General features: G+C 41.8%; 1 protein-coding gene across 2 annotated transcripts in view; it reads right to left on the reverse strand.

Moving 5' to 3' along the window:
* Window positions 1-2072: 2072 nt before the first annotated feature.
* Window positions 2073-24015, reverse strand: part of abcc1 (ATP binding cassette subfamily C member 1 (ABCC1 blood group)) — a gene marked incomplete at its 5' end in the record, with an annotated part of 115479 nt that continues 93536 nt past the window's right edge. For both annotated transcript variants that reach the window (XM_080009112.1, XM_080009111.1), the window contains 10 exons: window positions 2073-3999; window positions 4105-4299; window positions 4831-4997; window positions 5578-5736; window positions 7956-8102; window positions 8220-8321; window positions 8479-8605; window positions 11933-12132; window positions 14285-14595; window positions 19588-19795. In XM_080009112.1, the coding sequence (XP_079865238.1) occupies window positions 3891-3999; window positions 4105-4299; window positions 4831-4997; window positions 5578-5736; window positions 7956-8102; window positions 8220-8321; window positions 8479-8605; window positions 11933-12132; window positions 14285-14595; window positions 19588-19795 (1725 nt within the window). In that variant the 3' untranslated portion in view covers window positions 2073-3890. The remainder of the gene's footprint in view (window positions 4000-4104; window positions 4300-4830; window positions 4998-5577; window positions 5737-7955; window positions 8103-8219; window positions 8322-8478; window positions 8606-11932; window positions 12133-14284; window positions 14596-19587; window positions 19796-24015) is intronic.

The following is a 24015-nucleotide window of genomic DNA, read 5'->3' on the forward strand; positions in this document are numbered from 1 at the left end:
AAAACTTCTGCATATAAACTGATTTTGTGAATAGTTTCCTGTTTGTATGCAATATATTTGATATTCTTGTTTTGATGGATGGCTGCCCTGAGGGGGTTCAATAAAGCTGGTGAATAGTAAAGGGGAGAGTGGACATCCTTGTCTTGTGCCACGTTGTAAAGTGAAACGCTGTGAAGTGCATTCGGCATTACAGTTCGGGGTTGATCTAATGTTGTAGCCTGCTCTGTGGATAGTTTAGGGAGGTCAATATCATAAAGGAATGAGTTAATGTTTGACATATTAAAATAATTATCTGAGTGATATAGCTTATTATACAAGTCTCTGAATATTTTATTGGTGTCTTGTGGGGTGTGTAGCTTGTGGCCGTAATAAGTGTGTTTTCTCTATTGCACAAGTAATTGAGTCCTTTGATGGATATTTTCAAGATGAGATTTAATTGTTTGGAACTCATTTCGCATTTTCTCAGTGGGTGAGTAGGCTTGATGGGAGTGCAAGTCTTTTAGGTGTTGTTGTAGTTTATTATTATGATGGCATTCTTGTCCTTTCTTTTTCTTGTGAGTGGAGAATGAAATTACACTACCTCTGAACTGCCTTTGCAATTTCCGAGAGGAAGGGTATTGATATTTATGGAGAGTCATTCAGTACAATGAAGCATGTCCATTCTCTGAAAAAGAAATGGTCAAATTCTTTATCTGTCAAAAGTGAGGTGTGAAACCGCCACCTGCCAGGAGGGTTTGGGTTGATTTCATTAATGAGGCTGAAAGTAATCGGCCCGTGATCAGAGATTACAATAGGGTGGATTTCAGGATTAGTGATCTTGGACATGACCGAGTTACTTGTGAAAGAGTAGTCAATTTCAGAGAAGCTTTTATGGGGTGGGGAGTAGTGTGAGTATTCTCTATTATGTGGATAGTTTGATTGCCAAGAGCAAGATCACTCATATATTTTTATAGTGTCAGAGGTATTGTAATTATCTCTAGTTTGTGAACGGTCCAAACTTTGATCCAGTACTGCGTTGAAGTCCCCTCCCAGTATAATAATTGAGTCAGAGAATTCTAGGAGTTTTGAAAATATGTTGTGAAGGCAATTTGGATCCTCCTCATTGGGGCCATAAATATAAGATATGGTTAATTTGATATTTCCGTATATAATTCTTAACTATAATTCTGTTAATCATTATGTATCACCCTTCTGTGTCTAAAATAATGGTTTTATTCTAATATGTGATACTTTTATTGGTCAATATAGAAACACCTCTTTTTTAAATTATTATATGATGCAGAATACATCTGATCAGCCCATTTAGTTTTGAGTTTGAGGTGCTCCGATGCGGTGCGGTGAGGTTTTTGCTGTAGACAGAAGCTGGGGTTCATCCTGGTGAGGTGACTTAGGATTCTGCTACATTTAGCTGGTGAGCCTACAGAATATGCCTCTCACATTCCAACTTACAAACTTAATGGATGCTATTGAGGTTAGTTAGGGGGTGATGGATGTGGATTTGTAGTTTTCCCATGCAGCAGCACTGTGCATCCATGGCAATAGCTATACTACCGTGCCCTGGGGCCATGTTTTCCCGTTGATAAATCTGTGTTTTTCTCTTTTACATTCCATTTTACTGTCCTAGTATTGCTGGAGGTTTGTAGGGATATATATCTTCACAAAAAAACTGATGTATAGACAAAGATATCTAGAATGAAAATTACTGAAGGCATTTGCCATAGTTCATACTGAATGTGACTGATTTAGACTTTGCATTCCGTTAAAATGATTTTGACATAATTTAATCATTCTTGGAAGAATTCCGTTAAACAATTCAGAGACAACAGAGTTATGATTCCCATTCATCATGCATTACACCAACTGAATCAAAAGAATGATGAGTCTGAAAATTGACGTCACTTTACTGAGTGACTCGTCAAATACCAATCTCAAAAGCAAAAACAGTTTGTCAAAGTTGTCTTTCTTTACGAGTTATCTGTCCGGCTCGTATTTTCCAACCTACCCATGACCATGAATGAAGATAATGGGGTGATTAAAATGAATATGTGAAAAAAAAAAAAATCACAAATGAAGCAGATAACAAAACATTTTATTTTTTGTACACTTCCTTCCATTGCTTTTACAAAAAATAAATAAGCACTTAAAAACGATTTATTGGTTTAACAAATAACTTTCCAAATAATTAGATGATAAATATGTAACAGCAGCCTTTTGCCTCCCTCCACCCCCAAACCGTCAGAGTGGATTTAGAATTGTATCCTCTGATGACATGATTTTGTGTACGCACCGTGGAGAGCAATACACAAAGTAATTCGGCCACTCGGGTATTGCTTTAGTATAAAACTACTGAACAAAAATCTAGATGATGTCATGAAATCAAAAGCTTGGTGAATTTTGAATTAAGCTTGGTGAATGAAGCTTTAGCTTCATTCGCTCTCAGAAAAGCAACCGACATTTCAAAACAATGACGTAATGCAGACTTCAGCGCAATGACTTTGAATCTCCTACTCTCTGCATTTATGGTTCAAATGTTATAGTGAAACTGAACATTTTTGATACCCCTGAAGCTAGGAGCGGGACACCAACCCATGAGGGAGTTCTTGGGAGTGTAAAAACTCCGGACTACATGGAGCTAAGACGCTTCTCTCATCAGCCCGAGCATACAAAAGTTCCGAAAAATAGTGGTTTGTGTACAAGATTCCCTTGATTAAAGTGCAAAAGAATAAGAAAAAAAAGCAAATAAACAGAGCCACTTCCTGCGTAAGAGTCTAGTGTTTTTCCCACTAGGCTAAAGTAAAGGTAACAAACTCCACACTTTTGTTTGTGCATGTGTTTTGCAGCAGACTAGCACGCTGTCAGTCCAGCCATGTACAATCAGTTCAGCTGAAGAGATGTGAGTAAAAATGGAACGAAAGTCACCCAGCTGACGAGTAAAATACATTCATGCACGGCGCGAATACATTTCGTAAAAAAAAAAAACTAGTTTAAAGCTGCTAACTGAGCTGAATACAGCTTTGTCTGTGCGCCACAAAGTTGAGGTCGGTATGTAGGTATATATTGGTATTCAAACAAATTCATGATCGAATTGTCTCAACAGTACTGATGAAAACATCAAATAACAAATAACAACATGAAATAATTAAATCAAATAAACGGTTTATTCCACACAAAACTGGGTGGGCACATGTTGGCAGATCTTCCACATCCTAAAAAGGGGCTTAGAAACACAATCAGGAAAAGGGGGGCAAAGGCCCGCGCTTTGGCTAAGGTCTGCTAGTCCACCCTGTACCTACTGGGGAGTCCACTTCAGTGTCCGTTGCCAAAAAGCAAGAACAACAAATGTGTTTATTTATTTGTTCATTTGTTGTTTTTCTTTGCTCAGCGAGGTGGTCTAAAACTGTCTGGCACTGGCACGGTCTATATTAAATATAGTCTTTGCCAGCCATCTTTTACTCAGAACTGGATTGTTTCTTTGGAGAGGGCCAATTTCCTCTGTTGTGGTAAACGTGGCAGTGAAACTAGGCAAGACTGGAGATATCCAAAGGGTATGACTTCAAAATTGACAAAAAGGACAGAATGGAGATTTGGTGGTTATGAGAAGTGATTTTGGTGGTGTATTTGAACCTGCTTCGATAGATCAGTGTGTTTTACAACAAGAGGGGGGTCCGGTACAGGACTGGTGCACAGGTGATGATGAGGGGGCAGGCACGGGCTGCAACTTTTCATCTGCAACATTTTAGTGTCTTAAAAAAAAGGTTTTCTTGAAGTTGTTATTTTTTTGTTTAAACTGTGTCCCAAACTTGACGCAGTCCACTCCCGATGATGAGCTCTGAGCTCAGCAGACCTGCTGTTACCTGGGGAGGCACTGGGTGGTTCCAAGGTTCCAAGACTCAAACCAGGCCAGAGTCCTTGGCCATCTTGTAAAAGATCCCTCGTTTAGAGATGAGGTTAGAGGGAGAGTCAAACTCCACCATCTCTCCCTTGTCCAACACCAGGACCCTGGTGGAAAGAATATGTTTCAAGTTTTGTTTATAGAGTGCTCCATCTTTGAGCGTTTCACAGAAATCCCACCAGGAAAGGGTATGATAGTGAAATAGTGATTACCTGGAGCAGTCCATGATGGTGTTGAGGCGGTGTGCGATGGTCAGGACGGTACAATCCTCAAATTGGGTGCGAATGGTGGACTGGATTAGGTTGTCCGTCTCGAGGTCCACGGCTGCCGTGGCTTCGTCCAGAACCAGAATCTTGGTCTTCCGCAGCAGAGCTCTGGCCAGACAGACTAGCTGACGCTGACCCAGACTACGCAGACAAAAAGAGACAAAGTGAGAGGGAAGAAAAAACTTTAAAGGTCAGGAAATATGAAGGGGATTGGCATCAGGATATGGATGCAATATCAGAGCTTTGGATATGTATCAGCTTCAGACAGAAATGTTTCTATACTGGTATACATACAAGACTCAGATCTTTTTACCCGGACTTTGATACTTTTTTCAATACCAACCTGAAAAAAGATTGAAAGATTCTTGCTAAATGTGACTTTGCAGTGTAATAGGCTGATGTCTGTCACCAATTCTATATAAAAAATATTGTAATATAAGAAGTCGTTTTTGAACTTGTCCGGCATTCAAGGTTCATAACAGTGTCAGAGAACTCTATTTTCTATGACGTTGTCCCTATCAATTAATTCATTATTTCTCTACATTTTAGTACCAATAACCCCTTCATACCTAATAAATAATGTACTTGACAGTCACTGTGCTGTTAACGTAAATGATTCCACTGTACAGCATGTACTGTCATGGTCAGCGACTGTCCAGCGGTCTGAGGTACCTCAGGTTCTCTCCTCCCTCTGAACATTCGTGGTTGAGCTTGTCTGGCAGACCCGACACAAAGCTCTTGAGGTGGGCCAGTTCCAGAGCCTTCCACACCTCCTCATCAGAGTAGCCATCGAAGGGGTCCAGATTCATCCTCAGGGAGCCTGAGAAAAGCACTGGGTCCTGGTGGGTGGGGGGGTAGAGATTATCTGATGAGCTTACACTTAGTGAGTTGATGAATATCTATATGGATGAAACTATCTAAACAAAATATGAGCTTACAAAAAAAATAAAAAAATGTTGGTCTAGGTTTGTAGATATTCAAAAAACCAACCATAAAACGTCATTGATTGAAACAAAATTTGAATATTGTTACCCCACGACCCTCTTCCCATGTGTTTATTCACACATTGGACTTTCTTATAGCAGAGGGAGAATAAAGAGTTCGCCATGATGGATCATCACAAAATTGATAGAACATGTAGCGGGGCTGTACATTGATTGGAAGAGGATTCTCGGGGACATGATTATCAGGGGGATCAGGGCGGTATTTAGCAATCCTTCACAATACATGGAGTCTTGAAGAGATTCCATTTCATTGGTAGAAACATTTCTTAATGTAGCTTTAAGATGGATTCATGACTTTGTCCCATCACTCAAAACACTGAGATTAAAAAAGCAAGATGGACATTTCTAGATGTGGGTTTAATGTGGGCTGTTCAGAGAATGGGTAACGGTGGTGCGTGTGTGTGTGTGTGCGTGCCTGCGGTATGATGGTGATCCTGGAGCGCAACTCGTGCAGTCCCAACCGAGCGATGTCGATGTTGTCGATGAAGATGCGACCTTTAGAAGCCTCAATGATGCGGAACAGTCCCAGCGTCAGGGATGACTTGCCTGCCCCGGTTCGACCCACGATGCCCACCTGAGAGGCCAGATACGTATGCATGTGTCACTCAAATTATCATTTTGAGATGGAGAATTTTTCGATACAGTTAAAGAAAGCTTGGTTAACCACCAATCACTTTTTTTGCAAAGAATTGTTTGAATTATAACTTGAAATTTGGAACTTTTGGTCCCTAATCAATAAATGGCGGTGTGTGGTGCAAATACCAGAAGTTGGACAATGCTACTTTCGTTGAAATTAAAGGTCTTTATTTTCCTTAAGTTAACATTTCTAATTTCAGGGCAGGTACAGTGGTTTGGAGTAGGCCTTCTTTCCTGCAAGAGCGCCCCGGTGCACACAATCTCTCCTTAATTAGGGATCAGATAGTCGCTGTCCGAGGAGCTGGAACAGACTTGCTTGTCTCTGTCCGAGGTGCTGAAAGAGACTTTGGTTCGCAAACGAACTTCAGCAAACTCCGGCTCGATGAACGAAGCAACCTTAAACAATCTTCTTGGTGAGTTGTCTATCTGTACAATACAATATCTTTGTATCTCTGACCAGCGTAGCACTCAGGTTAATGTATCCTGTAAACCTGAATGCAATATATCGCTATGGGGCATTTTGATCAGCAAAGGTTTCAGAGGAAGCACTTTTGATTTTCTGACCAATACCTTTCTATTTTCCAGGTGTCTTTCTTTTGAGAAACATTTACTTTGTGTCAGTTTAATCCAGTATTTCTATAGAAGCATAAATGTCTGGTTCCATGCGGTGATTCTAAGCACTCTGGTTAAACTGCTATTTTTCTCTAGTACGCGAATGGGCTTAGTTGTTGGATCATCATTTATGTTTTTGGTGCAAATTTTATTTTGTGTGATACACTTATCGATTGGCTATGCACTTTCCATTTCATTCACTGGCTGTGTGTTTGATCTTAACCAGCATGGTCCATTCCTCAAGGTGTCTCAGAGCTTATGAACTTATCCTTGCATTCCGTGATCTGCAGGATTCCTATTCCTTCCCATTGCAATGTTTCCAGTTTTATGGCAGTGAACCACCTCGGGGTGTTCTTCTTTGTGTTTTCTGAGAGGATGTTTGATGGTGGCAGCTAGAAGGAATGGGCTAGAGGACGCTCCAAAAGGAACTCTGGTCCTTAATCCTTAATGTTGTCACTTTTATCTCATTTAGGGATATTAGCTTGTCTTGTGTCCACAGAAATCTCAACAAGTCTCTATCTCTTTAATTGAGAGATATTTTTAGAAAGCCCTTTTTGATATCAGCCATCAAGGCTACTCTGTACTGTCTAAATTGTATCAAAATGCTCGAAATGCATTGAAATAGCACTGCATGATGAGGTAAATAATAAACGGGACCATTTGACTCATTCTTTTCTATGGGGTCTACTATGCACTATGCTAAGTCGTATTGAATAACCTCTTTATAGCTATGATACAGTGTCACATTTCTAAATCGTCTGGGAAGATAATCCAATCTAATCTGAGCTGTGATGTAATTGGATGTATAGTCACCTGTTCATTTTTCCAAGGTGGGCTGACTTCATATCGATCTCCAACAAATTTCAATCTCTTCAAATCCTTTCAGGACTTTTTTTGAATGTCACAATGTGGTTCTTTCATGTGAATCACAAGCGATTCAATTTCCCACAAGCTATGCAACTGATGTGAGAGCACCTGTTCCTAGTTACTGTTACCAGTGACCAGTCTCCAGTATTAGTCTCTTCCAATTAGGACTCCTAACTAACTAGTTACATATCACTGGCAGTTTAAATGCTATGGAGATGTCTTCTTTAATAAATCTGCATGTGCTACCCCATCCAATAGACACCTAGCTATTTGGCTTTGAGTGATGAGTCTATCTAAATGGTAGCTATCTTAAGTAATACTGTACTATTCTCAGAACTACTTGGAGAACTCACTACTACTGCATTTGAGGGAAAACTGTGCTCAGCCTGTTGCTCTTGGCTTTCTTGCCATCCATCTGGGATAATTCTACTTTAGTTGCAATTAAATGCCTTTAGATTGTTACTCTTCGCTGTCCGCGGTGCCGAAACAGACTGTGTGCCTGCTCGTCGCTGTCCAAGGTGCTGAAAAAGACTTTGGTTTGTCCAACTAACTTCAACACAGTGGCTGTAGAATAAATTTATTGCAGCCAAGAGTGCCGTCAAACATGAAATACCACAAAATAGGTATTAAATGCAACAAATATGACAAAACTGATATTCTGTATCCTCCTTAATATACCTTCTCCCCTCCCTGGATGGTTATGTTGATGTTGCGGATGGCCAGGTCATGGTCCTCGTGGTAGCGCAGTCCAAAGTCTTGGATCTCAATGTGACCAGCGATAGGCCAGCCGTGGGGGAGGCTGGAAGGCTTGTGTTGCCACTCCGCCTTGGAGAGGGAAAGAGAAGGATTTAGATATTGATTTATTTGATCTATACATTGTGCGTTTTATATAAACAAGGTCTCTGTTGTAAATTTAGCTACATTCTGACGAGAGCAGCTTACCTCTTTCTCTGTGTCGCTGTACTCTTTCACTCGCTCTACAGCCACAATGTTTGTCTCCAGATCGGAAGACATCCTGACCAGCCAGGTCAGAGAGGCCGTCAGCTGCACACACAGACACAAGGTATTGGAAGCAAAACAACCTCCTTCTCATTTGCAACTCAATGCATCTTGCAGGAATTAGTCTAGACTGTACACTATTTCAATGTGGACTGCAACCCTTAATTTGTGTGCATCCATGTGTATTGGTGTGACCTTTTACCTGCAGAGCGTAGGAGATCGACAGTCCCATGATGCCGGGACTCAAGTTATCTCGGGCCATGACAGCGAACAGGGCAGCGAAAAACACAATGCAGTTCCCCACAAACTCTAGGCGCACTGCTAACCACCTGTGGAAGGTAAACAACCAATTAACACTACAAAGAGTAATAATCTAGATGTGGGAGTTTCCAAGAAAATCATTGCAAAATGAATACAGATAACTTCCTTATTTCAAAAATAATTGTATTTTTTCAATTAGAATTATTCACATGCCAATCATTCACATGCCGAAAGGAATTGAGTAAACGATTCATGAAAGAAATAGTGGACTGACTGGCATCTGTGCAACAAGTGAAAAAAACAATACTTTCAATTGCACCTTTAAATCTCAACCTTTTAGCCAGCGTTCATCCAATAAATCTGTATCTGTGTCAGCCAACCACAAGGGGGCTCCCAGCCGGCCGCAAATCGGCTCTAATTCCCCCTCCGTCTCATGTGTCCTGACAGGGCATGTTTCGTTTCTACTGTGAACACGCCTATTTATATTTATTAACGAAACGAAACATGCCCTACAGATAAAGCATTGCAACTGCTTTTCCACAAATGCAGCCTGGGGCGTTCCTAGGCGCCGGCGCGAAATTACGTCATCGAGGGGATATAATTACAGGCAATTCCCGCCTGGGGCGCTGTTGGCACCGTGCTCTGGGCGGGTTATCTCCCAAATAGGAGCCTTTCTGTGTGGAGTTTGCATGTTCTCCCCGTGCTGACATGGGGTTTCCTCCACCTACCATCAGTAAGGACCCCCACCAAAACAAACATGCAACAAACATGCACACATCACCATCGTCTGACCAGCAATGAACACTCGTCACCAGGTCCCCGGGCACGTCGACGAATGCTGCCCACTGCTTCTGGCTGCCCCCCCGGAGGAAGGACAAGCCAGGATGGGTTACATGCAGAGGCCTCATTTCACCAGCCACCATCCAAAGCATGTGCATGTGTTGTAGTGTGGTGTGTTGCGTGATAATATTCTTCTTCTTCTATTTGAATATCACAGTCACATTTCAACCTGTCATGGACATATACAGGTACTCTGCACTTAATGACCGAGTTCCGATGAAATTTAACTCGTCTTGATTACTGCAAAATATTTGTTTGTCGAAAGAAATCTGCCTAATTTGCACTTTCCTTTCTAAATAAAATCAAACAACAACGATATCTGGTCAACTTAGCACACAAAAGGCTTTGCTAATTTGTGAAAATATAATTAGGTTATTTTTTCACGACAAAAAAAACCATTGTGGTTTTTAATTTCATTAAAAAAACATGGTATAAAATGAGGAAAAACATTTCAAGAGACTTCCAGTCTTGTACTGTAACTTTTGGCTATTTACACTGTAAATGTTTGCCAGTCAAATTGAATCAGCCACCATTGTGATGTGAGCGACTAGAGAGGTTAATTTACATGAAAAAGCAGTTAGGCCAGTGATTCCCAAACCATTTCTGAATGCAAGAATCACTACTTCTAGTGAATTTGAGAATGTGTCCTTTGCTACAGTACTTGTAATAAACACTTTCTGTGAAGCGCCTTCTTGACTTCACTTACAGTACTACACTTTTCAAAATAGGACAGGTTCTAGCGGCCTGACCTCCTGGGCCACAGCCTCCAGAACCCGCTCCACGCTAACGCCCAGGTCCCGCGGGACCCGCACTCCGTGGGTGAGACAGAAGGCCATGACAGCAAACCCATCATGGCTGTGTTCTCACAATGTCCTTTGACTTGAATCTCAGAACTTAATTTCGACTTTAAAGTCAGAATTTCGAGTTTAAAGTCGGAATTCAGACTTTAGTCTCAAAAGGTTATTTCGACTTCATTCTCGAAACAAGGGAGTATTTTTTTTTCCCTATTTGCGGGGCCCTAATACTCTTGTGTAATAATCAAATAATACATAATAATAAAATAATACAAAATCACTGGAATGCAAATTAGAATTTGTTCTGGCTCGAATCTTTTTGTGTTTTTACTTTAAGTTTGTCTTTAGTTTTTACACTGTTTTGGTTTCCAAATTTCTTCAATTATGTATCCCTTGTATGCCCCCCCCATTTTTTTTTTTTAGAAACAAAAATAACACCTTTGTTTGATTTCTTTATCAAGAAAACAGGGCCAAACAAGTATTGTTTGAAAGTTTTTCCCAGATATCTTTGTTGTTTTAAACATTTATAAATAACTGCATAAATATTACGCAAAGTATCAACAGGGCACAAATTGCACCCTCATTTATTTTAGATCCGGGACTAGATCCGGGACTAACATTCGGGGCTGAAGAACCAGATGCCTACCATGTCACAGCCTACCGTTACAGGTAGATTGGGTCTGTGCTGTGACATGATGTCAAGAAGCCACATGGCTAGTTTGGTTATGTTTATTTAACAATGAAATACGAGATATTTGACACCGATTTCAGCATGAAATTTCTTGAACCACATATCTTAAGGGAATGTACACTTACACATAGCTTATTAATCATTTATTATATACAGTTAGAAAAAGTATAAAATAAGGATGTTATCAAAAGGAGGACAAAAGAGCGTTTGGCTCAGGGCTGCACCGGTAGATGGACACGATATTTCAAAACTGGACTGCCTGACCTAAAACTGGGCGGATGGCCACCGTACCTCTATTGTCAGTCTTTTATGGGCTATTGTGATTTACTTTTAAATTTTTTTTGCAACTTTTTGAAATGTGTCATTTACTCTGAACCAAGAATTCTTGATTTTATGTATATGTTGATTATATTTATTGGTTACAGGTACTACCCACTTAACGTCCCAGCTGTTTAACGACCATTCGGACTTACACCAGCTCTCTGACCAGTCTGTATTGTGCGCAGCGTACAATACCGCAGTGTGCATGGCATCTCAGCGTCAAGCCTCTCGTCGTGCATCACCGTTCTCAGTCTCAGTCTGATTCAGTCTGTCAGTATTCACTACACTAGCATTCGCAATGGCCACACCCCCTTACCATGAAATAACACGGGTTCTTGCTTATCGATCAATTTGATTAACGACCTGGTCCTAGGAACGGAACTCGGTCATTAAGTGAGGAGTACCTGTATAATGTAGTCAGACTTTAAATTATGTATCTGTCTGTGTCTCTGTGTCCTTGTTGATACAGTGCTCGAGATAGACAGTGCTGCTGAGAACCATAAGCTGAACGAGACAGCTGGGAGCCACAGCTGTCTGTCTGGGCTGCACACATGTGCTACCTGGTGGTAGTTGGTGTGCACTACACCAAGTGGGCTTTTTTTGGGCAAAAGAAAATCTCAGCGCCTCTCTTGTGGCACAGCACGGCACTGCTCAAGTTGTGCTAATTGTGCAAATCTAATAATGTCTGGATATGTAAAGACCTCTTTAGTAAAGATAGGGACAGTACACACAGACTCCAGCTTTCTTACCTGTTTGCCACAATTCCGGGGTAATAAGCCTTCTGGTTGTGGTCCACACGCCTGTCACTCTCCAAGATGAATCGCTTCTGTTCTCCAAAGGCGCGGATGACGCTGGTACCCAGCAGTGTTTCGTTGAAGTGGGTGTAGACGGGAGAGCGGCTCACTGACTCGAGTCGCTTGAGCTGCCGTGACGATGCCACATAGAACCTCTGGATGTACCGAGGGAGGGAGAGGGAGAAAAGAAATGCCTAGATGGGGCTGTCTCAGAACACTTTTGGGGTCCAAAAGTGAAGTTTACATCTATCCTCATACAATCCACTGCAATGTCAGGACTGCACTATGGAGACATCCCTGTATGCCCCTGCTACCAACTCAACCCCTAAGCCACTAGTTAATTGATTCATTACCCATAACCATCTATTGAGCTATTGCTACATGAAAAATGTTCCTAGTACAACCACTGAACCAGGCAAGGTTGTTTCAGCACTATGCACCTTAGAACTGATTAAATAAAATGTACGGTTTTGAAGATAAGAGTTTCTCAATATCTGTGGATAATTTTCAAGGGGGTAACAAGTGAGAACTAAAGGATGCCATAGCAACCACAACAGCAGGCATGTCTCCTCCTCCACAAACCACAAAATTACCCCGGACCTCTCACTCACTCTCACCCTCCCTTCCCTGCAGGCAATCGTATGCTCAAATGGACAGAAAGTATTAGCTACTAAAGTTAACTTCAACAATGTCAAATCAAAGGGTAATATGTGGCATTGTAATCAGTTAAAATGTTTAGAAAAAAACACAACTATACAAACTACATTTGCTATGTTGTTAGAGCACCAACAACAAATTTTATCTCCAGTTAGTTTCCCTTTGAAAAAACCTTTCAGGTTTCGTAGCAGAGCGGTCCTGGATACAGGTTGGCTAGTTGCTGGTCGTTTGTCCATGCTTGTGGAAATTTAATTGAAACCTGTGGGTAACCTGGGTGTAGTTCAGGGAGCGGGGAGTGAGTGGAGATTTATAGGTCTGGGGGAGAGGAGAAATGTCTTCCTAATAGGGATGTTAAAAATTAACCGTTCAAACGTAAACTGACAATAAGAATGTCGACAGATAAATACTATCAGTTAAACAGTGTAAAAATTTAAAAAACGGTTTTAAGTAATTAAAAAAGTTTGTTGCATGGTAAAATAAAAATAGGCTATACAATGTATTTCTTAAATACAACTCATGGGGGCGCCCTGTGCAAACACAAGTGCCTGTTATTTCAGGGACGGCTTTATAAAAAACTATAATAAAAATAAATGAACTGGTGTGTGCCTTATTATACATAACTGTAAGTAATGTATGTAAACCTAATTGTGTTTGAATACTCGTGCTCATCCCTAACACCGTCAACATGTCGGAATATTGCCATTATCCCGACATGATTTTTTTTTTTTTAATCAAATTAAATAATTATAACATATATAAATAATTATTATATAGTATTATTATGAACAGTAAGAAATGGCACTCCCCTAGTCATCGACATTCGTCCATTCAAAATAGAACATATTAATTAATTGTCATATTGTTGTCTGATAGCGGTTAATGTTCGGTTAGCAAGGGTCTGCTATTGGTCAGAAAATAAATTCTTAATTAGCATCCCTACTTGCTAAATATAGAGGCCAAGCCTGTTTTACTTGAAACCTCAATAACCATTGAGGAAAGTCACAGAAGGATTAAAATAAAGCTCACATACTCGTTAAAAAATGTAAACTTTAAATTCCCAATATACAATATATACAGTACGTATATATAATCTGCCAATGCGATTCTAGAGTTAATCTTAAAGGACAAGGCGGGCATAATTTTACACTTTTATTACTGTCAACATAGTGTATTAAAAGACCAAAGCATTCAATGCATTTCTCCCTCGAAAAAGTATAGTCCATCTAGCCAACAGCAGATAAAGTTTGTATATTTGAAGTCACAGAACAGCACAGTAAAAAAACGGTTGAAACAAGGTACAGAGCCGTACCGTTTCTTGTTCAGTATATTTTATTCATACCGTGAGCACAGGGACTGTATTTTATCATGAGCAGAATGTATGAAAATTTTTTAATACTCCCCATCGATTAATTTGCAAATTGTACATTTTGTATTAGCCATTACGTTATCCATTATATCTATTGAATTATTCTAATTTAGAATCCACACCTTTTGAACCTAGTTGAACACTTAGAGAGTAGAAGGATGACGGGGGATATTCTGAGTCAGAGAAATGCACTACAGTTTTTTTTTATCTTTTTGTAAGCAAGCGCTATAATATAATATTTTGACTCTATGGAGTCAACTCTCTACAGTCAAACTACTACCCACCTGCACGAAAAAGTACAGCAGTCCGAGTGGGGGGATGATGATGGCCACCAGGGGTGTGGCCACCAGGATGACTGCACAGGAACCCATCACATTGAACATCGATCCCATGAACATCTTGATGATGCTGGGGATGATCGAGTCAATGGTGTCCATCTCCTTGGCAAAGCGGTTCACCAGGTTACCACTAGGTGTGCGCTCGAAAAAGGACATGGGAGAGCGCAGAACATTGTACAGCATGGTCTGGTGGAGGTAGCGTGAGGCCAGGATCCCTCCGATGGACACTGTGATGGAGTAGCAGAAGACTGCAATGCCTAGAGATGGAGAATAAATGGGAGGGGATTAGGATGGCCGGTATCAGGATGGCTAAGGATTTTTATTTTTAGGTTGGGGTTCCGCTGGCTCCACCAGTGGTCAAGTGAAAAAAATTTGTTTCATTTTTTCTAAAGCTAGGTGCTGCATAGTAGAATGCCCATCTAAATTACTAATTCAATGCACATGTTTCATTAAAGGTTTAAAGTGAACTTGTTTTAATGAAATACTGCATATGATCAGCTTTAGTATGTAAATTGCCAACAGACTGACGTGCACATAATACCGATATGGTACTCATCTTCAACCCAGGGAAACTCTTGTTTTGACATAATCTTGTGTCCAATACCAGCAATAATGCTGGATCATAGAAAAAGACAAACTAAGGAAATATCAGAGAAATGCTTTTGCGACACTGAAATACAGTAGGTCACACAATGACAACAGTAGCCCTGTATGGCCTAACGATGGACAACAACAATAAGATGGCCATTCAGCATAAAACATGTGTGGCAGTTGTCACAATGTCTGCAGTGTGGCAAGACTTCAGACTTCACACAGGAAGCGGGGGCAGAACTGGAAACTTTAATACAACCACCTTGATAAAGTACTTGTAAAAGCCCGAAAGGAAACGACAAATGTATTCTGGCTACGGCTGCTAAGAAGAAAACAATTAATATTTAAGGAGAGTTAAGATTTAAATTGCTATCAGTGATGGGAGATATAGAAATCTGATTCGGAAAACAAAGCGGTATGGCGCCATCATATTTTCAACCTACGGAAACTATTGTTTTAATGTCAATTTCATATACTGATAAGATTAATTAGTAATTAAAAAGTTATTATTTTTGTAACTCAAAATTATGATAATTTAATTAAATTCTCACTTTTTCTTACTTGGATACCTCTTGCGTTGCGCCCATTCAAGGATACGCCCACACAATGCGTAGTGTGAATTCCCCTCCAGGCATCAGATACAAAAAATATATTACTCAGTAAAATTATAAAGCAAATTATTTTTTTTTTTAAAGATATGAACTTAATGGCATTATGTATGAAATAATTTGTGCACTGATTGGGCCTTATTGCCGAAATTGTGCATACATGTTTTAAGCAAAAATCTGGGATATTTTCTGATTGAATTTGTTCTTAGCTTAGGAACACGCACAAATCAAAGACGTCAGTGCCCTGGAAAATGATATTGCCGAACTTTGACTAAATGTAATTGGCATATTAGTATGCAAATTTGTTTATATTCCATATTATACAATATCAGATATAAAAAATGAAAAGTATTCATTAATAAAAATACAGCTTGTGTTTTTTTTGTGTCTAGTGTCTAGGATGCTTAAATTACCAGGTTTTTTTTGGTCAGTCAGTGTGCATTACAATAAAAGTATAAAACAGATATAAGCTTACAAAAATGCACAGGGATAACATAAGTAATTATAAATAAGGGGAATCATAAATATATTTCTAGACAGGGATGCGAACACAGCTCTCCATATGCCCCGATTGTGGAAAGCTGTGCCCGTTCATATTCACATTGAACAGCCAAATCACAGCGGCATTGCGGTTATTGTCACAGCCCTAGTTAGTGTACTGTGTTGCTTCCTTAAACCAGACTTCTGAGGAGATTAAACGTTGTTAAAGTACATGTATTCCTTGCTCTGGTCATTCACCAGCCTTTCAAGAACCTTAGCTAAAATACAGAGCTTGGATATGAGTCGGTAGTTACAGTATCAACATTGTGGGATTTAATGTGGGATATAAAGGATTCTTATTAATCTCCAAGCAGGTGTGACACACATTAAAAGAGCAATTTGATTCGATTCCAGCCAAATAAAACCCATCTGGAGCCGCAAAACCTATTTGACCACTATAATGAAGATAACACTGAATATATATTGTTTCATTACACTTATGCTATGTATATAAGAACTGTAGTTTGTTGCATTTATGAAATAAAATAACCACAAACTGATAAAGACTGTCATTTTATTTCTGTGCTTGACACAGCAAAACAATTATTTTGAACGCTAAAGAATACTGGCATGTATCATTTTTCTTTGAAATAAAATACAAAATGCAGGTCCTTCACTTATTTGTGGATTTGAAAAAGATAAATATTCACTTTAATTAAAAGGGGCAAAAAAAAAAATCGTAGTTTATGTTTTACTACGACTTAAGTCTATGTCAGGGCGCCGTCATCCACAACTATTTCCACAGTCGCGTGTTGCAGGCAACCGTCAACCTGAATATAAAACACAACTACATCAGTTCAGGGTCCGATATAAATATCTATATTTGCAAAATTAATAGCTTGTTTTCTCACCTGCTTAATGCGATTTCTGCCCCTGAACTTCACTGCATAGCTTCTCCATATCGGGGCTGTATGATGTAACTTTGAGCTTCACACATAACTGTAAGCTGTCATCAGTGAGTCAAGACCGAATTTTGCTTTTTATGAAGTTCATGGTGGAGAACATCGCTCGCACAAGTATGTGGGATGATGGACAGTGGCCCCAAATGCGAACTTCTTCATGTTCAAATAGGTGTCGGGAATGGCATGCCATGTCTCGATTCTACTCCGCATTACATGAAACAACCATAAACGTTCTATTTAAAATAAGTCACCGACCTGTCGCCAACAGGCGACGCATAAAAGATGCGACGCATATTTTGATCTACAAAATATTAAAACATGTTTTATTTCAATGTTGGAAGATCACCTAAATCTCCAGAATCATAACTATTACATTGAAAAAATTAACTTATTTATCTTTAGGCCGCTCCCGTTAGGGGTCGCCACAGCGGGTCATCTGCCTCCAATACCTTCTGTTCTGCAGAACTACCTTCATCCTCAGCATCCTTCTCCCAATGTAACTCTCATCGCTCCTACACGCGTGTGCAAATCATCTCAATCTGGCCTCTCACTTTTCCACCAAACTGTCCAACCTGAGCTGTCCCTCTAATGTACTCATTCTCAATCCTGTCCATCCTTGTCACTGCCAATGAAAATCTCAACATCCTCAACACTGCCACCTCCAGTTCAGCCACCTGCCTTTTTGTCAGTGCCACTGCCACCGTACAACATAGCTGGTCTCACTACCATCCTGTAGACCTTCCCCCTTGCTGGAACCCTTCTGTCACAGATCACTCCGTACACTCTTCTCCACCCACTCCACCCTGCCTGTACTCTCTTCTTCACCTCTCTCCCACACTCTCCACTGCTTTGGATGGTCGACCCCAAGTACTTGAACTCATCCGCCTTCTCCACCTCCACTCCTTGCACTCTCAGCTTTTCGCCGCCCTCCCTCCCATTCAGGCACATGTATTGTGTCTTACTCCTGCTGACTTTCATTCCTCTTCTCTCTAATGCATGCCTCCACTTCTCCAGGCTCTCCTCAACCTGCCCCTTACTCTCGCTACAGATCACAGTGTCCTCCGCAAACGTCATAGTCCACAGAGACTCCTACCTAATTTCATCTGTTAACCTGTCCATCACCACTGCAAGCCAGAAAGGGCTCAGAGCTGATCCTTGATGCAATCCCACCTCCACTTTGAATGCCTTCGTCACGCCTACAACAGACCTTACTACTGTCTGACTGTCCTCATACATATCCTGTACCACTCTTGCGTACGTCTCTGCCACGCCTGACTTCCTCATGCAATACCACACTTCCTCCCTCGCCACCCAATCATAGGCTTTCTCTAAATCCACAAAGACCCAGTGCAACTCCCTCTGGCCATCCCTGTACTTTTCCATCAGCATTCTTAAAGCAAACATTGGATGTGTAGTACTTTCCTGGCATGAAACCATACTGCTGCTCGCTGATCCCCACCTCTCCTCTGAACCTAGCCTCCACTACCCTTTCCCACAGCTTCATGCTGTGGCTGATCAACTTTATTCCCCTGTCGTTACCACAGCTCTGTACATCTCCCTTATTCTTGAAGATGGGTACCAGTACACTTCTTCTCCACTGCTCCGGCATCCTCAACCTTTCCAGGATGGTGTTAAACAGTCTCATTAGGAATGCCACTGCCATCTCACCTAAACATTTCCATGCTTCCCCTGGTATGTCACCTGGGCCAACTTCCTTTCCACTCTTCATCTTCTTTAATGCTGTTCTCACCTCATCCTTGCTAATTTCTTGTTCCACTATCCCCACATCATCCACTTTTCTCTCCCTCTCATTTTCTTCATTCATCAACTCCTCAAAGTACTCATTCCATCTTCTCAACAAACTCTCCTCACTAGTCAGCACATTCCCATCATTATCCTTCATCACCCTAACCTGCTGTATATCCTTCCCAGCTTGTTCCCTTTGTCTTGCCAATCGGTACAAGGCCTTTTCTCCTTCCTTACTGTCCAAACCTCTCATACAACTCGTCGTATGCCTTCCTCTTGAAAAAATTGAAAAAAAAGATTGCAAAAATTGACTAAATAGAATATATATATTTTTTTATTAAATAGCCATTATTTATTCAAATTATTTTCTCAAAGCCACAGGGAGCCACGGCAGAGGGATGAAAGAGCCGCGGGTTGCCGACCCCTGCACTAGACCAACCGCGCGACCTGAGACCACCATGTTGTTCCAAGCTCCATCGGCTTCATGGCTGCAAGCACCTAACAGCCTATGATAAATGAATAAATAGAAAAAGTTAGTGAGTGCTCTGTACAATTCGGCTCCTCCTCTTTGTTTTCCTCTGTGCCAGGTGCAGGAAATTCCTAATAAGGAGAAATTGAGGCATTGTTTATGCTTATTTGCATTTCCACGTACACACCTGTCAATGTAGAATGGTTCAGATTCATCAACATAGGACGTGTTCAAGAACAAATGTGGCCAATTCGCACGTGTCTAGAATCTATTGGTTATTTTGCAGATCCAGCCCTATTGTGCACAAAGTAAGAACATTTTTACGCGCATATTCATAAATGAGGCCTAAAACTAATGAAAATGTTATTCAAAATTGGTCAAAGCACCCCTCACCTTGTGACAGGCCCAATGCACCGTAGACACCCAGTCTCATCTGCCTGTTGGGCTGTGTACAGTTGACCATGGGGTCATCAGTCCACAGGCTGAGCCAGTAGTTGGAGATGAGTGAGGCCATGTGGTGGGCAAGGAAGAGAAGGAGACTGACACAAGAGAGTGCCACCCCAATGGCCTTCATGTACTCCCAGAACACCATCAACCTCACCTAGGCAGAGGAAGTGGGATTATTGAAGGATTTCTGATCACGATAAGGGAACGTGCCACAAGATGATATATGTCTATCTGTATCAATATCTCTTCATATATTTATATCTCTTCACATATACTGTATATAATTTGGTTGTTCGTTTGTTTAGACAAACAACCTACTCAGTCAAGGGGTCTTCTTTATTTTTAACATTTTCTACATTGTAGAATAGTGAAGACATCAAAACTATGAAATAACACATATGGAATTACGTAGTAACCAAAAAAGTGTTCCTCAAAGATTAAAGATTCTCAAAGTTACCCTTTGCCTCGATGACAGCTTTGCAAAGTCTTGGCATTCTCTCAACCAGCTTGCTTTTCAATTAACAGGTGTCTTGTTAAAAAGAATTTATTTCTTTCTTAATGAGTATGAGCCAATCAGTTGTGTTGTGAAAAAGGAGGGTTGGAGTACAATAAATAGCCCTAGCTTGTAGCTTGAATGTTATTCTCCCTTGTAAGTCGCTTTGGATAAAAGCGTCTGCTAAATGACTAAATGTAATGTAATGTATTTGGCAAAAGACCATTATTTTGTCTGTACTATAGTAATCCACATTATGGTGAACAGCCCAATAAAGCAAAGAGAAAAAAACATATGTCCATAATTAATTTAAGAAGTGAAGGTCAGTCAATCCGGAAAATTTCTCGAACTTTGAAAGTTTCTTCAATTGCCGTCGCAAAAACCATCAAGTACTATGATGAAACTGGCTTTCATAAGAACCGCCACAGGAAAGGAAAACCCGGTTGCAGAGGATATGTTTATTAGAGTTACCAGACTCGCATTTGAAACCCTTAATATACTGCACCTCAGATTACAGCCCAAAAAATACTATGAGATGCTCAGATGTTCAGGGGATCCTAAATAATTCAATCACTCGACCAGTCAATAGTGTGCACCATCTGTGTGGCACGGTGGCACAGTGCATTGCACTGCTGCCTCACAGCAAGAAAGTCCTGGGTTCGATTCCCGCCTGGGGCACTGTTGGCACCGTGCTCTGGGCGGGTTATCTCCCAAATAGGAGCCTTTCTGTGTGGAGTTTGCATGTTCTCCCCGTGCTCACATGGGGTTTCCTCCACCTCTCGTCAGTAAGGACCCCCCTCAAAAAAAAAAAACATGCACACATCATCGTCTGACCAGCGATGGAACTTGTCCCCGTCCACGTATGCTGCCCACTGCTCCTGGCTGTGGCCCCGGAGGAAGGACAGGCCAGGATGGGTTAAATGCAGAGGAACCATTTCACCGGCCACCATCCAAAGCATGTGTGTGTGTGTGTGCATGTGTTGTAGTGTGGTGTGTTGCCTCTGTGCTCTCCTAAAGTCAACAACCATCTCTTTGGTTTTGTCTACATTCAGGGACAGGTTGTTGACTTTGCACCAGGTTGTCAGTTGTTTCACCTCCTCTCTGTATGCTGACTCGTTGTTCTTTTCGATAAGACCCACCACGGTCGTCTCATCCGCGAACTTGATGATGTTATTTGAGCTGTGTAGCCCTGTGCAGTCCTGAGTCAGTAGCGTGAACAGTAGCGCACTGAGTACACAGCCCTGGGGGGCCCCTGTGCTCAGTGTGGTGGTGCCGGAGGTGTTGGGGGATGATCGTGTTGAATGCGGAACTGAAGTCTATGAACCGCATTCGGACCTATGTGTCCTTTTTGTGCAGATGGGTGAGTGCTAGGTGAAGGGCGATGGCATCATCAGTGGAGCGGTAGGCTCGATACGCGAACTGCAGGGGTCTAGTGCAAGAGGCAGGAGGGTCTTTATGTGCCTCAGGATCAGACTTTCGAAGCAATTCATGATGGTGGGGACGGGGCAGTAGTCTTTGAGGCAGGACACAGGTGACTTCTTGGGCACAGGGACAATGGTGGTAGTCTTGCATGTTGGGACGGTGGTGCTGCTCAGGGAGATGTTGAAGATGTCCATAAGAACATCTGCCAGTTGGTCTGCACACCCTTTGAGCACACTCCTGGGGATATTGTCTGGGCCAGCAGTCTTGCGTGGGTTAACTCTGCGCAGTGTCTTTTCCACATCAGCTTTGGTCAGACATAGCACCTGGTCGTTGGGAGGGGGGGTGTTCTTCCACGCCACCACATCGTTTTGTGCTTTGAACCGGGCGTAGAACACGTTCAGCGCATCAGGCAGAGAGGCCTCGCTATCACAGGCTAGTGTTGATGTCCTGTTGTTGGTGATGGCTTAGATGCCCTGCCACAGCTGCCGTGTATCTCTGCTGTCACTGAAGTGACAGCAGTGACATTTTCCGGGCATGCGCTTGCTTTGCTTCCCTGATGGCCCAGGACAGTTTGGCCCTCACTGTTCTCAGAGCCTCTTTTTCTCCTGCTCTGAAGGCCATATCTCGGGCTCTCCGCAGCGCACGAACCTCTGCAGTCATCCATGGCTTTTGGTTGGAGCATGTGGTAATGGCCTTGGTGACAGTGACGTCATCGGTGCACTTACTGATGTAACCAGTCACTGAGGCCATATACTCCTCCAAGTCAATGTAGCTGCCGGTGGTTGCTGCCTCCCTAAACATGTGCCAGTCAGTACACTCAAAACAGTCCTGCAGGGCAGAGATGGCTCCTTATGGCCAGGTCTTCACTTGTTTCTTAGCAGGTTTGGAGTGTCTGACGAGCGGTCTTTATGCTGGGATCAGCATAACAGAGATGTGATCTGAGTATCCGAGTTGGGGGCAAGGCTCAGCCCGGTAAGCGCTGGGTATGTTGGTGTAAACAAGATCCAGCATGGTCACCCCTCTCGTCGCAAAATTCACATGGTGGAATTAAGGAAGCACATTTTTGAGATTTGCATGGTTGAAATGTCCAGCGACAGTAAACAGTCCTTCTGGGTGTTTGTTTTGGAGATCGCTGATGGCTACATACAGTACGGCTAGTACATCGATGAACAGAACTTGGAGACTAGACAGAGTTCTTGCACCAGTCAGTGTTTATGTAAACACACAGGCCACCGCCTCTGGTCTTACCGCACAGCGATGGGTCCCTATCGGCTCGATGCACGGTTAGCCCGTCTAGCTAAATGGCCGTGTCTGGAACTCGTTTGTTGGGCCACATTCAGAAAAACACAAAAACACAGCAGTCCCTAGTCTCCCGTTCTCTGTAGTCGAATGTAGTCCAGTTTATTATCCAGGGAGCGGACGTTGGAGAGCAGGATAGATGGGACAGCCGGCCGGCAAGCATTAGCTTTTAGCCTAGCACGGACACTGGCTCTCTTGCCCCGCTTTTGTCATCTCTGCCACCGCTTTTGGCGCCTCCTCACCCTGCCCGAGTCAGTAGGCGGCCTCGGGAATTTGCGTAGCAAGCCGAGGGCCTGTAGTTCGTTTAGTAGTCTCTCCGGTGGTGTTCCTGCTGGGCTGTGTTCAAGTTTCAAGAGTGAGCTACGATGATAGAACTGGAGTCCTTGTACTCCTGCATCAGTATGGTGCAGTTTGGTTATCTCTGGTATCCGATTTACACAATTAAGACACATATTTGCACCGATTTGCTCTCGAGAGGCCGCTCAGCGAACTGGTCGCGCCGCCATCTTGGATATCAAACCAAGTAAAATAGGATACAGTACTAGTCTCTAATTGCCGCAGTACACAATTTTTGAGTAAGTACGAAGCAGACCGCAGACAAGGCCTTGGGCCATCTCTTTGTTTACACTTAATGGCCAGTCACTGTGTCACCAACAGTTCTGTAAGCCCTCACACCTAACCGGTACATATGCAAACGCAGACCCATCGACCAAAATGTTCACATCTCAATGGAGCAATCCACCCCTTTCTCACTGAGAGTTGAAAATTCCTCTCTGTAGAGGGGAAATCAAATATCTAGTCTCATATGGCGATTTATTTAATAGTTGGCAACTAATCCGTGAAGTAAACCATGGAGTTTAAACTGAATCAACAGAAAAAAAAAAGTGTTCAGAAGTACCCATATACTGTTTAGTCTCTTTAAAGTTTGTACAAATTATTATTAGATCCCTGGTGTTGATTTTATTCGATCAACTTATATTGATTGATTTTTAACAATTTATTGTGCCATTGTTGTTTTTTGGAATTTGGAAAAACAATCTAGGCCTGGGGGGGGGGGGGGGGACCGTTTCTCCGACAGAGAGGCTCAAATGCAGAAATTAGTTGTGATATTTCACAATTATATTAAGTAAAATAAAAATTTGATATTTCAAAAATCCTCA

The sequence above is a fragment of the Zeus faber genome (genome assembly GCF_960531495.2).
Source record: "Zeus faber genome assembly, chromosome: 11".
Taxonomy (NCBI): Eukaryota; Metazoa; Chordata; class Actinopteri; order Zeiformes; family Zeidae; genus Zeus; species Zeus faber.